Source organism: Talpa occidentalis, unplaced genomic scaffold, assembly GCF_014898055.3.
Source record: "Talpa occidentalis isolate TD23 unplaced genomic scaffold, MPIMG_talOcc4v2.1 talOcc4.12, whole genome shotgun sequence".
Lineage (NCBI taxonomy): Eukaryota > Metazoa > Chordata > Mammalia > Eulipotyphla > Talpidae > Talpa > Talpa occidentalis.
In genome coordinates, this window is record NW_023601212.1 from 72,000,655 (window position 1) to 72,015,066 (window position 14,412).

The 14,412-nt window shown below is 52.0% G+C and overlaps 1 protein-coding gene across 2 annotated transcripts in view; it reads left to right on the top strand.

The window, feature by feature from the left end:
- Positions 1 to 14,412, top strand: part of MAD1L1 (mitotic arrest deficient 1 like 1) — a 358,952-nt gene that overhangs the window by 256,134 nt on the left and 88,406 nt on the right. For both annotated transcript variants that reach the window (XM_037506710.2, XM_037506712.2), the window contains exon 16: positions 7,893 to 8,100. In XM_037506710.2, the coding sequence (XP_037362607.1) occupies positions 7,893 to 8,100 (208 nt within the window). The remainder of the gene's footprint in view (positions 1 to 7,892; positions 8,101 to 14,412) is intronic.

Here is a 14,412-nt window from a genome sequence, read left to right on the forward strand (position 1 = left end):
AGAGCAGCCAAGTCAGGGCCTCACAATGGCATCAGCTGGGACAGACTGAGATTCACACTGGGGTGGCCTGCCTCAGAATTATTCTGTCTGAAGAGTCTGCTGGCAAGGGAAGCACCAACAGTAGGCCTGCCTGAGTGAGCCCCTTCCCCCAACTTCCCTTTAGACACCCCCACGCACATACTGTGGTCTTTTTCTGGAATGGCTGGCGCCAGCCAAGGACAAAACCTGCCTTGCTCACCATCGTGCTTGGGCCCACACAGTGCTTAGACTTGTGACTGGTGGTGGGTAAATGGACCCTGCCACTTCCTCTGGCACCCAGGAAATCAGCAGAGATGGTCATCTGAGGGAGGAGGTGGGGGGGGGCATGAGAAGCTCTCTTCCCACATGTGCTGATGTGGCCCCCAAGGGACCTGCCTCAAATGTCTGGTGAAAGGACTGTCCCCAGCAACCTTGTTCTCCCTCCTTTTTAGGGGGCCCTGCACTCCTGCCTCAAGCCCTGGACCTTTCCTTTCCTAATCTCTCCCAGTGGCTGGTCATGCGTACTTCATGGTCCTCTTGTCCCCTCTGAGCCGCAGGCTCTTGGTCTGGGAGAATAAGGAGGTGGCCAACTGCTATTGGAGATCTGGACGCTGGAGGCAGTGCCTATCTCATGATGCCCACCAAGTGCCCAATGAACCAGCAAGCTCACCCCAGCCAGGGAACAAGTGTAGTGTGGCCCCCAAGGGACATGGCCCAAGGTCACACAGTCCTGAGATGGCTTTGCAGGTTGGGGTGTGTGGTGGGACCATTGTCATCACAGTGGGGCCTGGAAGGACTGGGCTCCCACATTTAGTAGTGCGGTGCTATCCAGCCTGCCCTTCACATCCAGCGGACATACTCAGAGCTCCCTGCTTTTCCACCCTGAGCTGTGCTTCCTTCAGCCAGAGAGATATTGATTTAGTTTTGAGGCCGGGTGATTTATAAATATGCATGAGGATCGGCGGTTATTTAACTGTGCTTTTTAATTCTCCTCGCGTCGCTGCCTCTTCCAGCAGGGTCTCTTAGTATGCATATCAGGCCCAGGGTAGCAGGTGCCCTCCCTCCCTGGGGGCAGTGGGCCCATCCACAGATCAGGCAGGGGGTTGTGGGGTTTCATCCCCTGTCCAGATCTTTTGAGCATTAGACCCAGAAGGTCCTTTAAGATCAAGTCCAGCAGCCTCACTCTTCCACAGATGGGAAACCAAGGCCCAGGAGGACAAGACTCCCGCTCAGGGCCAGCAGCAGATTCGGGCAGGCCCTCCAATGCAAACAGAAGAGAGGGAGATGCTGCTTACCGCCGTGCACTTCCCGAAAGATTCAGGAGGCAACATTGTCATCCCGGACGGGGAGGGCCATAGCCATTCCTCGAGTGTGCACAGAACCTGGCAAGAGAAAGAGCTCCAGGCTTCAGAGAGGAGCTTAGGGGAGCCTGAGACAGGCATACAGACTCCGCCCTGCCTGGGTTTGCTGGTGGTCCCAAGGAGCCCCTCACAGTCTCTGGACTTCAGACCCCACCCACCTCTCAGGAACACGTGGATGATGCTTCCTGAGCTCAGCCCTCTCGCTCTGGCAGAACACGTGGTGACCATGTGTACTCAGTGACTCCCCTGCCGGAGCCCTGGTCAGGACAGGCTGGGGGCACTCTGGACAGCCGGGCGCCCCTGCTTGATCCTGTTTCTGTGCAGCCAGCACCCCCGCCCAACTGTGGTCCTTAGCAGACGTCAGCTGGCCCCCTCCCTCAGCAAGTGAAATGTTTGTTTGGTCCATGATTGCGCCGGCACATCAGAGGAAGGTTCAGAACTTTTCCTTTTGAGATTCTTGTCAGTGTCTCAACAGTTTTCTCAGCTGTGAATCAAACAAGGCAACAAAATTTTAGCAGAAGATTATAGCCATTTTTCCCCTTTTTTCCTCAAAGCTGTCATCTAGCAGCAGATTTCAGCAAAGTTGTTCCATCTCTCCCATCTGCTCATCTTCAGTGGCGCCAGTCCCCTGGACGGGGCTCCTTCACAGTGGCATGAACATACCCTATGCCCATGCCGCCGGTCGGCAGGAGTCCTTGTGTGTACGCTTTGGGGCAGGGAGGCTGTGTGGTAGCTGGGCCTCTTCAGGTCTTGGGAGGTCCCTGCCTCAGGACCTCGGGCTCTGAGATCTCACATTCTCTTAGCCATTTAGGTGCTCTGATTTCTAAGCCATCGGACAAATCCTGGATTAGTCAACATTAGTAATTATTATCCATTCATCCAAGAAACGCTTATTCAACTTGTACTTTGAGCCAGGCACAATCCTGGCAGTGCCACAGGGAACCTGATGGACAGCAGTCCTGTGCCATTGGGTGGGGGGAGGAAGCTGGTGACATGATGTTACAAAATGATGAGGACTAAAGATAAAAGTAAATGGTTTGGGGAGAGGGAGACACAGTGGTCTGCTGCTGCTGCTGCATCCTCCCTAGCTCCACGGAACGTCCTCGTGGAGCACCCACCTGTGGCTTGGCACCAGGCTGCTGTGTCCCTTCACGAGACTGGCATGATGGGGCGATGCTTTCACCCTTCTGAAAGCATCTGCGGAACCCCCACTCCAGGAAGTCAGACACTCCAGCAAGCTGACTATGGACCTTTGTGTGTCCTTCCTCTCTTTGCCTCCTTTGGTGTCACCTGCTGCTCACACAGAGAAGGACCAGCCTCTTTGCTGGGGAGTGGACAGGGGTTGAGGAAGAGAATCGCAGGGCCCCAGAGAATTGTGAACCCCAAGCAAGACCCTCGCACCGCCTAGCTCCATAGCCCTGGCACATGCGTCAACCACTGCTGACCTGTGACAGCTTCACTGGGCATGTGTGAGAGTGGAAGGCAGAGCTTCCTTGCTTCCCATGTCCAGGTGGGCCCAAGGAGGCTGAACGTGGGGCCAGTCTCCTCCTGCACCGGGCAAGGCAGCATCTGGCTGTGTGCTCTGCACTTACTGCTGGGCCAGGTCAGATTCCTGGTCCTGGGAGTTACCTCTTCTGGCCTATTTTCCCCTTAATTCCTCCTGTTGGGAGTTCTTGCCTCACCAAAATGATATTTCAGTGGGCTTGCTGAGCACAGGGCGGAAGGCTTCTTGTGACAGGCACTTATGGCAAACCCAGGCCCACAGGGGCCTCAATAGCTATAACATAATCCCAGGCACTTCTGCCCATGTATGTCCTGCAGAGGGGCCTTGCTCTGACCCCTCCAGGGCCTGCCCAGGCAGGCATCCAGAGGCACTGCCCAGAGAAACTGGTGGCTGGCCACTGGATGGGACTGTGCCTATACCCTGCAGTCTCAGGTCTGGTTTGAAAGCTCAGTGTGAAATAAACCTGAGTGGGGTAAACTGTGGTGGGCAATTTTAGGGAGTGTCACAGGGGGAAGGGTAGCAGTGCATAAGGTCAAGGGTGACCTCAGACTCAAGTGAACTTAGCCTGTCCAGGCTAGGCGGGCACACTCCTGAGTATAGAGACTGTGCCAGCCTTCTGCTGCTCATTACCACCAGGGTCCAGACTTAACTGTGAGTCCTGGGCAGCAGAAACTGTAGGATGACTGACAGGCCTAGGTGGAGTTCTAGACAGGGGTCAGGGAGCAGCATCCCAGTGGCAGGACAGGAAGTTGCTGGCACATCCTGGAGGCCTGTGATTCCCTCTCTGCACTCTCCTCCAGACTAGCCCCCTCACCCCAGCACTTTGCTTTTATCCAGAGCTTCCTCCAGGTCCCACCTCCCTCAGCCCCCTCATTCTTCAAAGTCCACTGGCAGTTGCCATGGTGTGCATTAAGAAGGGGGTGGTCTTAGCTCACCTGGCACCAGCCTCGGAGCAACTCCACACACTGCAAACAAACCCTTTTATTTGTTTTGCCCTTTGTTCCTTTCCTTGCTCCTTTTTCAAAAACAGCTTAATTGCGATGTAATTCACATGTCATGTAACCCACTCATTTGAAGTATTTAATTCAGTGGTTTTTAGTGTATACTCACTATACTCAGTTTTAGAATAGAATGTTTGTATCACCTCAAAGAAATCCTGTCCCCTTTAGCTGTCCCCCCACCTCTCTGGCCATAAGCAGCAACTAATTTCTCTCTCACTCTAACTCTACCAGTTGTGGGTGTTCTGCGTGAAGGGAATTGCAGTGTCCTCTGTGACACTCCTTTCAACGAGCTTCTTGGATTCAGGGTTCATCATGTTGTAGCACCTCTGGGTGTTTCATTCCTTTTCAAGATTGTTTTATTTTTGTTGTTGTTGTTGTTGTTTTTTTTTTTTGTGGGACCCTCGCCGGTGGCCGGAGATCGAACTGGCACTGCAGAGGCTGCAGGCAGCCTCGCAAACCCAGCACTCAACTGCTGCGGCACCAGGGGAAGCCCCCTTTTCAAGACTGTTTCCCAGTCATCCATTGGCAGACACTTGTGTATGATTTCTGTGTGGACATGTTTGGTTTCTCTCGGACAAATGCCATCTCGGGAGATAGGAGTTGAATCATCTGAGGAGCCATGAGTCAGTGATCCACAGAGGCCACCCGACTCTGTGCCCCCACCCCTCCGGAGCTCGACCTCGCCAGCACTTGTTATTGTCTGACTTTTTCACTCCAGCCATCCTGGTGGGAGTAAAGTGCTATCTCACTGTGATTTTGATTTCCTTTTCCCTGATGACATTGAGCATCTTTTCATGAGCTTATTGACCATGGAGAAATAGTTGTCTTCCTTAGAGAAATACTAACTCAGATCCTTTCTCCTTTGTTTAATTAGGTTATTTACTTTTTATTATTGAGTTGTGAGAGTTCGTCATGTATCCTGGTTGTAAGTTCCTTGCCAGATATGTGATGTGCAAACACCTTCTCCCATTCTGGAGGGTGTCTTTCCTCTTTCTCAGTGGTATCCTTTGAAGTACAAGGTTTTTCATTTGAAGAATTCAATTTGTCTCTTTCTTCTTTTGTTCCTAGCTTTTAATGTCATATCCTCAACTCCATGGCCAAATCCAGTGTCATGAGGTATACCTCCATAAGAGTTTTGTAGTTTTAAAAAGCTTTTACATTTAGGGCCTGTGATCCATTTTGAGTTCGTGTTTGTATATGATCTGAGGGAATAATTCAGCTTCCTCCGTTTGTTTGTGGACGTCTAGTTCTCTCAGCACCATTTGTTTAAAACAAGACTAGGTTTTCCTGAGCACCCTTGTTGGACCAAGGAAACCATAGACACATGGGTCTCTGGGCTCGGCTCTGTGCCCTGGGGCTCTGTGCCTGGGCCAGCACCACAGAGCCTTGACCACATGGCTTCATAGCAAGTTCTCGGGTTTAGAGGTGTGAACTCCTGCTTTGCTCTCCTTTCCAAAGTCATTTTGTCTCTTTAGAGCCCCTTCTGCTTCCACAAGTGAATTGTAGATTTTAGAAGCAGTTTGTCCATTTCCACAAGGAAGTCACTGGGATTTGGATGGGCTTGAATTGAATGCAAGGATGAGTTTGGGAGTGATGTAACAGTATACAGATTCCAATCCACAAGTGCTGGGTGTTTTACTGATTATTTTGGTCTTTGGTTTTCTTCAGCGATGTTTTGCTGCCTTTGTTTTGAAGTATGCTTTGGTTTGACTCTCAGGCTGCGGCCGGGAATGGCTGTCTGCCTATGGGATGCAGGCCATTTCTCCTTTTTCTCTGGCTCTTGGAGTTCCCCGGAACTGGTCTCCCTGCCTGCCTGGGTGTCCGCTCTGCCCCCACAGCCCATCCCAACAGGGAGACCTTGATTCTCCTTCCAGTTATTTTCTGCTCATTCTTTTCATCAGAAGTCAGCAAACTAGGGCCACCAGCCCAAACCCAGCCTGCTGCTTATTCTAGTGAATAAAGCTTTGTTGGAACAGAGAAATGCTCACTCATTTACGTACTATCTGTGGCTGTTCCCACATCACAATGGCAGAGATGACTAATTGCTACAGAGACTGTGGTCTACAAAGTCTAAATATTTACTCTCTATCTACTTATAGCAAAGGATTGCTGGCCCATCTTTAGCCATCTCCAGAAAACAGGAGTCTGGCTTTGCCTGCTTGTCTCCAAGTGACCTGGGGGAAGGGAGGTTGCAGAGATACTGAGCCAGCCTGCTTGTCATAGGTTTGGGGCCCCAAACCAGTGTTCCCTGATCCTTGCAATGTATTGCATCTAAACAAGGTTTTTATATTAGGGATCAAGTGTAGGCAAGTGTCAGTGCTGGACCAGGGCATGCCCCAAAACCTGGGCTTTCTGAGCCTTATTCCTGGTGATCCCCCCAGCCCCTACAGCAGCAGGCAGCACCTGGACTGCCCATCCAGGGGAAGGCATCTACCTCTTACCCCAGCCATAAACAGGACAAAGAGAAGATGAAGTTCCCCAGTGTGGTCCTGTTACCATTAGGAGCATGTGGGAGCCTCTTCTGACCTTTGAGAATGTCAGAGACAGTGGCCTGGGGCCACCCCAAGAGCCTGCCATCTACTTAGTTGGAACCAGGGTCCTCTTGGTGACCTCAGGCTTGGATTATCATCCTGTGTCTTTTGTAACCTACTCAAGGGACTGTATCAGTTACTACTACTTTCTTTATAGATACACGGTTGACTTAATGGTTTAAAGCAGCCATCCCCCTCCCTGGTGGGGCAGGGGGTGATTCTAGCCTGGACTCTGAGCAGGGACTGGCTGAGCAGAACTCTGCCTAGGGGAAGAGGTGGCTGGAAGAACCAGTCTCTCTCCCTGTGGCCTTGCTTCCAGGGAGGCTTCTGGGTGGGCCGTTTCGGCACATCTCATAAGGGAAACCTGGTGTACGGTGCTCAGACCCCACATGCACCGCACCAACCTAGAGCAGCGTGGGGGCACTTTGGGGCAGATTCTGGGGCAATGGATGCAGGCAGCTCCCCAAATGGGCTGAAGCTGTGGTTTAAAACATTTCTGTTGCAGCTGAGCCTCAGCTCAGTTTTTCTCACAGGGCTACTTTGTCCTCTGCCCTTCATGCTGCCCCAGTACAGGGAGAGCAAGTAATTTTTTCCTGGGCAGCATTTTCACCGTATCTTGGGTTGGGTCTGGAAATAGAGCTCTAAAACCAATGCCAGGCCTCAGGTAGAAGCAGAGCGAGCTGAGTTGATAGATGATGTAGATTCTACCTTTAGACTCACAAGTCACACCTGAGCCTGCAGGACTGGCCTAGCTGGGGAGCCCTTCACTCCTCTGCTTGTTCATATGCTTGAGGCTGGTGTTGCCTATGTATGGAGCTGCTGCTCCATTTCATAGCTTCTTGGCAGATCCCCATAGGGCACTGACTTGGGGTTGGACACTGAGGTGCTGCTTCCTTTCACTAGCCTGAGAGGATGGGTTGAAGCCCTGCTAAAAGGTGTTCCCTAATAATAGGAACTGGATGTGGGTGTGTGAGAACCCTGCACTGTCACCACAATTTTTCTGTAAGGTTGATTTTTAAAAATCTGCAGCATTCCTTGTAAAGACCTCGAGACAGACAGGTTGGTAAAAGGCCTGCCAAGGGCTGCATTTCAGGGTAGCAGAGTCCAGAGTTGCTAGAATCTAAAAATGAAGCACTTTCAAAAGGTGTTCATCATAATCTGCTTTACTCTTGATGTTCAGGAGCCTGAGGGATGCATGTATATTGAGTACCTACAGAGGTTTTGGGAATGGGTGGTTCTTTGCTTTCACATGCTACTCCTTCCCTGTAAGTCTAGCAACCTGGCGCCATGTTGAGAAGGGACAGAAGCTTAGAGGGTGTGCTGGCCCTGCCCCACCCTGGGAGAGGAGGACCGAGTCATCCTGGATGACTCCTGGCACCAAGTTTTCTCCATCCTTCCTTGGGCATGGTCTTCAGCGTCAAGGCTGACACCTCTTAGTCATGGAAGCCCAGGGCTGACCTGCTGTGTGGTCCTGCAGGGTGACTACGACCGGAGCAGGACCAAGGTACTGCACCTGAGCATGAACCCAACCAGCACGGCGAAGCAGCGGCTCAGTGAGGACCGGGCACGGCTGCAGGAGGAGTGTGAGCGACTGCGGGATCTGGTGCGCGCCCTGGAGAGAGGCGGCCCCGTGCCCACCGACCTGGAGGCTGCTGCAGGGCTGTCATCGTCCAAGGAGGTGGCAGGTAGGTCTACTCTTGTCCTTGACATCTGGTGTCAGGCCAGCCCAACAGCTGCCGGGCAACTCAACCATCCCACCCTCAATACTCTGCAGACAGCAGGGCCTTGGTAGAGCCTGGGACCAAGCATCCCATGGGATGTGCTGGATTAGTAGCTGGCCTGCAAGGAGCAGCAGAAGGGACAGTAGCTGAAATACTCTCCAACCCCTGAAGCAAATGAATATCATTTATCAGCGTGTGTATTCCCTATTAATCTTGCGTAAACCCTGCGCTCCAGGAGAACAGGACCATCTATCACTGGCCTGAGTACTTGAGGAATCTGGCCTTCTGGAGGAGTGAGGTCCTGGGAGCTGCCTTTTCCATATACTCCACCCACAATGCAGCTCTGTGGGTCCCTGGCATGTGTGCCTCTTACCTCCTGTGTAGCCAAGGGGCCACTGGAGTCTATTTACTCTACACTAGAGAGTTCTACTATTACCTAGTCCTGCCTAGGAATATGCACTCTGCTTGTGACCCTCAACACAGAGGAGAGGGACCCCTTTTTGGACCTACTTTTCTCAGAGTCACCACACAGTGGGGCCCCACAGAGGCTGGATCAGAGGGATGCCTGTGGCATCCCTCAGCTGCCCATTCAGGACCAGGGGCCTGGAGGAGAGGCCCCCCTTCTGGTCCTCCCTCAGCATCCTGGAGCACAGCACCAGTGTCCCCAGCTCTTGTCTAGTGAGGACTGTTTGCCGCTTCCTTTGGTGAATTGGAAGATTTGGGGGTTAAGTTACTGTTTTCTTGCATTTCCCATTGCTATTCATTTGGGGCCCTTTTCTGCCTCCTACATGTACTTGTCTCATCCCTGTGAAGGCTACACTCTTGCCTGCTAGCATTCGAGCTGGAAGGAACATGTAGCTGCTGTCATTTTCTCATCCTTGGCTAGGCCCAAGCCAGGACAGGTGGTTCTCTGCTGTTCTTTGTTGGGCATTTCAGATGCAGGCACCTCCCTCCCTGCTTCTTTCACCATTATCCTCATGTGAATGAGTCTTTCTCAAAGCTCCCAATGACTATGGCCACCCCAGTGGTGGAATGGTGGCAGAAGACCCTCAGCTCAGTGCCTGCATGCCCAGGGTGCTGGGCTGGCCTGGTCTGAGGTTGGGAACTCTGGGTCAGCTATACCTGTTGTGGGCCCAACTTTGTGCCTCTCACATCTCAAAACTGCAGGATAGCAAATGTAAAACAGATGCTGCTGCTAGGGACATGGGCTTGAGCAGAGGCACATACCAGGCACACAAGAACTGCTCGCCATTGGTCCTTTTTATTGTTCTCAGTCTTGACACAGGGTCCCATGACCATGCACATGCAGTGGTTTCTGGGCTGTGACGTTAGTGGGATTTGGCCAGCCTCTCCTGAACTCTTGATATTTTGTGTAGTTGATATCACTAAAATGGTTGCTTTTCCCAAGCTTGTGGACAATGAGCATGCCATCATGTACATGTATGCACACATAGCCTTTCTTTCCTCGTGCCCAGCCTTGCCTGCCTGAGGTTTTCAAAAGCGGGATTCTTTGTGACTATTATTAAATTCTGTCCCATGTTGTACAAATCAGAGCATCACGACACAATGAGAAGTGTGATCAGTGGTGCCTGAACAGAACTGTCTCACCCTCTTTCCTGGGGTGGAGCAGAGAGCATTGCTGCCACAGCATGGGGCCCCTTCCCTCCCTGCCCTTCAGGGACCGAATAGCCCTCCTGACCAATCAGAGAGCTCTTGCCCCTCCATGTTCTCTCTACCCCCTCACTTTTCGCTTCTCAGCAGGAGCTGGGTAGCAGCCAAGTACAGAGAGAAGATCCTGGAAGCAGACAGTGTTTGCTCAGGCCTGCTCAGTGTCACACTCAGGCCTTCCCAGAGCATTCACTCTGGGGGCAGCGAAGAGAGAGCCCGTGCCCATCAAACAGCTGTGTCAGTTACTAAGTACATCTGGGGTTCCTAAGCCAAACCCACATTGTCACAGAGAGTGCCACTGGGGCTGTCCCTACATCTGGGGGAGACGTTGTGGCCAAACAGCCAGTGTGCTCCCCTCCTCTAGGGAGCAGGAGAGGAAAGCCTCTTGCATGTTGGTTCCAGTGCTGTGATCCAAAGATCCGAATTCTTGCTCTTCCCACTTATCCATCCGGCCGGCTCTGGCGCTGATCTACCTACAAGTCCTCAACAAAATTTAAAAGCTAAAAATACAAAGCTGTGATGTTTGTAAATGACCTTTATTTTGTGAAAGGATTCATAGAGGGTCCCTTACTTTCATCTGACATGTCAGTCATTTCCAGTGAGCACCACCTGTCTGATAGGCTGTGTTCTGACTTGGCACAGTGACAGCTGCCCAAGACATCTGCACCCGGGGCCATACACCCAGGGAGAAGGCACACTGAGAGGCTTCCAAAGGGACCTTGGAGAACAAGTCAGGCCTCCAGGCTGCCTGGAGGACAGGGAAGGTGAGCATGAGCATAGGCCCAGGCCCGATGGTCTCACTGTGAGGGAGGGATGGCCACTTGGCCAACTGCCTTGGTTGGAGGTAAGGATGTCAAGGAGAAGACCGGGGCCATGGCATCTACAAACATGGCCCAGTGGACACAGACATCTACTCTGCCTCCTCCCTGAGACCCCCTAAAATCATAGGAAGAGTGGTGTGGGGCTTTGTTTCGGTCTTTCTTAAGGATTAAGCACACAAAGAGAAAACACACCAGCAAACTTTGAAATCTGGAAAGTTGGTGGAAGTATAGTTAAATGGTGAGCAGACTCAGGAAACAGAACTCCAACCTAGCAGCAAGGAGAGCCCAGAACTTATGTGAGTCATGCCACAGAGCTCCCCAAAGCCCAGATTTGGCAGCAAGTAGTACTGGGGATGGAGAGGAGCTGGCTAAGATGAAGAGGTCACCGATATCCACCAGAGAGTGTTGGCACACCTCGCCCAGCTAACTGTACAGAGAGTGATTACATCTCATCAGTGAAAATTTTAAATGGGAGATAAAATCGCATTTTCTTGGAGCAGTGATCCCCAAAGGATGGTTCTGGCCTGGCAGCAGAACTTATTAGAAATGCACATTCGTAGGCTCCATCTTAGACCCACTGGGTCAGAAGTCCGAGGGGCCCGCTGTGTTTGTGAACCCCTGCTCTGGAAACGGTGTGGGGAAGAACTCTGGACAGGACACAGCTCAGGACAAGGACTCTGAACAGTTGGAAGGATGAAGTGGACAGATGCCGAGAACCACCCCCCCACCCCCGCCTTTCCATTCATCTCTAAGACACACAGTCGGGTGTGACCTCCTGGCCAGTGACAGGCAGTCTGTTGGGCAACTGACAAATCCTGGAAGACCTAAAAGTGCTGGTATTGGAGATCGCCTGCTAGACGGCTCACCCAAGTAACTCCATGGTGGAGCCCACGGTTGACAGACTTGTCCTTCACAGAGATTCCTCATGCCTTGTGGAACCCACTCCGGTTATAATGTGAAAACAGGACCATGTGATAGCTGGAAGATGGAGTAAAGGAAACATGTAAAAAAAACTGCAGTTTGGATGGAACAGACCATCGGAGTGAAGAAAGCCTCCGAAAAGTTGTACCGTGGAGAGGGAGAAGGGAGGACATCTTAACAAACAAAACAAGAACAAGACATTGTAAAAATTCTGTCAGAGAAAAAAAAAAAGGAAACTTTTGGAAGTTAAAAACGTCACAAGTTAGTGTTTAAATAGAAGTTGTATGAGATAAAATTGAGAAAGTTTATCTGAAAGTAGAGCAAACAGACCATAAGATGGGAAACGGGAGGAAGAGAAGAGGAATGGCCCGGAGGTCCGGCATCTGATACTCTGGGCTCCAGAAGGGAATGAAGGCAGCACCTCATGGAATGGGGAAGAGGGGTGTTCCAGGTTGTGGTGGACACCCAGGTCCCGTCAGTGGGTGACCGTGGACCCACACCCCTGTCTACCTTGAAAATTCAGAGCCTGGGGACAAAAACAAGACCCCGTAAACTCCCAGAGAGTAAAGAAATAGATCATTTCTCTTTCTTTGTCAAAAGATCTGCTGTCATATGAGCTTATTCTTCTCAGCAGCAGCCGGAAGTGGAGCCATGGGTCAACCTCCATCTCTCTCAAGGAACCTGTGGCCCAGCCTGTGGCACTGGGACTAAATCACATGTGCAGGAGGAAGTGGGTTCGGTTCCCAGGTTCAGGTCTTCTTGCCACCGTGTCTCCTTTCTCCTATAGCTGGTTGAGGATGTGGTCCAGTGAAACAAGGAAGAAAGCCAGGAAAGAAGCCATAGAATACAGCAGGGTTGCCACCTGGCGTGGGGGCGTGGGGGCAGGGAGCGCCAAGGTGCAGCTAAGAGCAGCACACAGCTGGACCTGGCCAGTCTAGGGCTTCTCCAGACCAGGAGAAATTGTTACAATGCTGAGTAACCAAAGCTTTCTGTGTCTGTGTGCCACGCGCGGCGCTGCAGAGGCTTGGCACCAGAGCCTCCCTGTTCTGTGTGTCCAAGTCATGTCTCATGTTGTATCTAATGCCCCACAGAGAAGTTTGGGTGCTCTGACAGAGACAAGGAACAAAGAGTACGGCTGAGTTAGTAATGAGCACTTAGAAAATGAAGCAAATGCAAACACACGACAGCTATTAGCTCCAGAGAAAACAGGAAGTTGGGTAAGAAGTAACGATAGTCTGCCACGCAGCCTACTCTGGTGAGCATTTCTGCCGTCATACAGGGCTGCGTCTGGATGTGAGCAGAATTCTAGCATGAGCCATCTGGAGGATGCAATGGGGAGATGTGTGTGTTAAGGGGGGCGGGGGCACAGGCCTCACATTCAGAAGTGGCAGTGCAGACCTGTCTCCGGGAGAAACTAATTCAGACCAAGATAACTGACTAAGAGTTGATATCTTTGTTCCCGCAGAGGAAAGGGCCTGAGCATGAGAGACTCTATCCTCCCTGACCAGACTTTCTCCACTTAGGTGTTCAGGCTGGGGGGCACCCAGGGAGGGCTCATGCGGAAGGATGAGAACAACAGAGGTGGGTATTGTTCAGAAGGCACATGGGCTAAATTGGCCAGTGAATGGAAGGGCCTTCCGAGGCTGGCATGTGCTGGGCTAGGCTCCGCACCTGGTTGCTGGCCAAACGTGATGAGTAGGAAAGGAGTTGGGTTCCCCGGTTCCTCCCTGAAGCACCGAGTACCAGGCATTGCCATGTCGGGGTAGGGATTCAGAAGGGAGGTCAGGAATATGCAGAATAGCTGGGGTGGGGTCAGCTCTCTTTGACCCCCAGGGGGTGCAGCCCAGTTGGAAACTGCAGCACAACTGTGCTGTGTTGCGAGGGAGCTCTGAGAAGCCCCCTGGCTTTGTAGCCTATACTCACCCCCAACCTCTCATTCTAGAAAATCTATACATTCCTTCCATCAGGCCCTCTCCATGCTTGCTCCATTGTACATGAAGCAAACTGAAGGAAAGGAGGCCAGTTGACCTGGCCATCCCCTTAGGTACCCTGTGCTGCCCACTGGCACCAAGGTCACTCCCTCTGCCAGACAGCAGCCCTACCCCTAGAGGGAACGTGTTACAACAGCTAGATGTCTTGCTGATGCTCTTAAGCCCCAGGTAGAAAGACAGATGGCAGCCGTGCTGCCTTGCTGAATGGACCACTGGCTTACAGACTGAGCACAGTGATTAGGTGCCTGCCACTGCGGAGGCCGTGTTTGTTTATTTTTGCCTTGCACGGCTCAGAGTTGTCAGCACAGTCATGACTCAGCAAACCTTCCTTCCTCTGCAGCTCCTGTGCTGTCTTCAGTGCCTAGGGTTCTGTGCCTGCAGCTGAGACCAGGCAGCTGTGTGACCTGTGACCTCCCCAGTTGCACTAGGCACTTGACTAGGAGTATCCAAAGACACATCCTGAAGGTGAGGGCTTTGGGCCTTTTAGCCACAGATAGATGCCCACCCCTCAGACACTGCCCACCTCTGCTTGATCTCAAAGACCGGCTGCCCTATACCTCTAATGGGTAGCTCTCCTCCTGCCTGGCCCTAAATGTGAAGACAAGTATGACTGAGAGCAGCCAGCCCAACTCTCAGGCCGTGGTGGCTGTCCAGCTGTAAGCACATAGAGATGAAGGCAGAGAAGGCCATTTTTGCCACAGTCCTGGCCGGTACTCAGCGGGACTGTATTAAGCAGAGAGGTAAAGCTGGACTTGGAATTCCCTGGACAGAACCGGCTAGCCTGTGCCCTGCGGTACTATGTCCGCTTTCCAGCCTCTGCTGCCCGCCTGCTGACAGCTGAGATCTAGAGCCAAAAACCAGAACAGGAAGGTGGG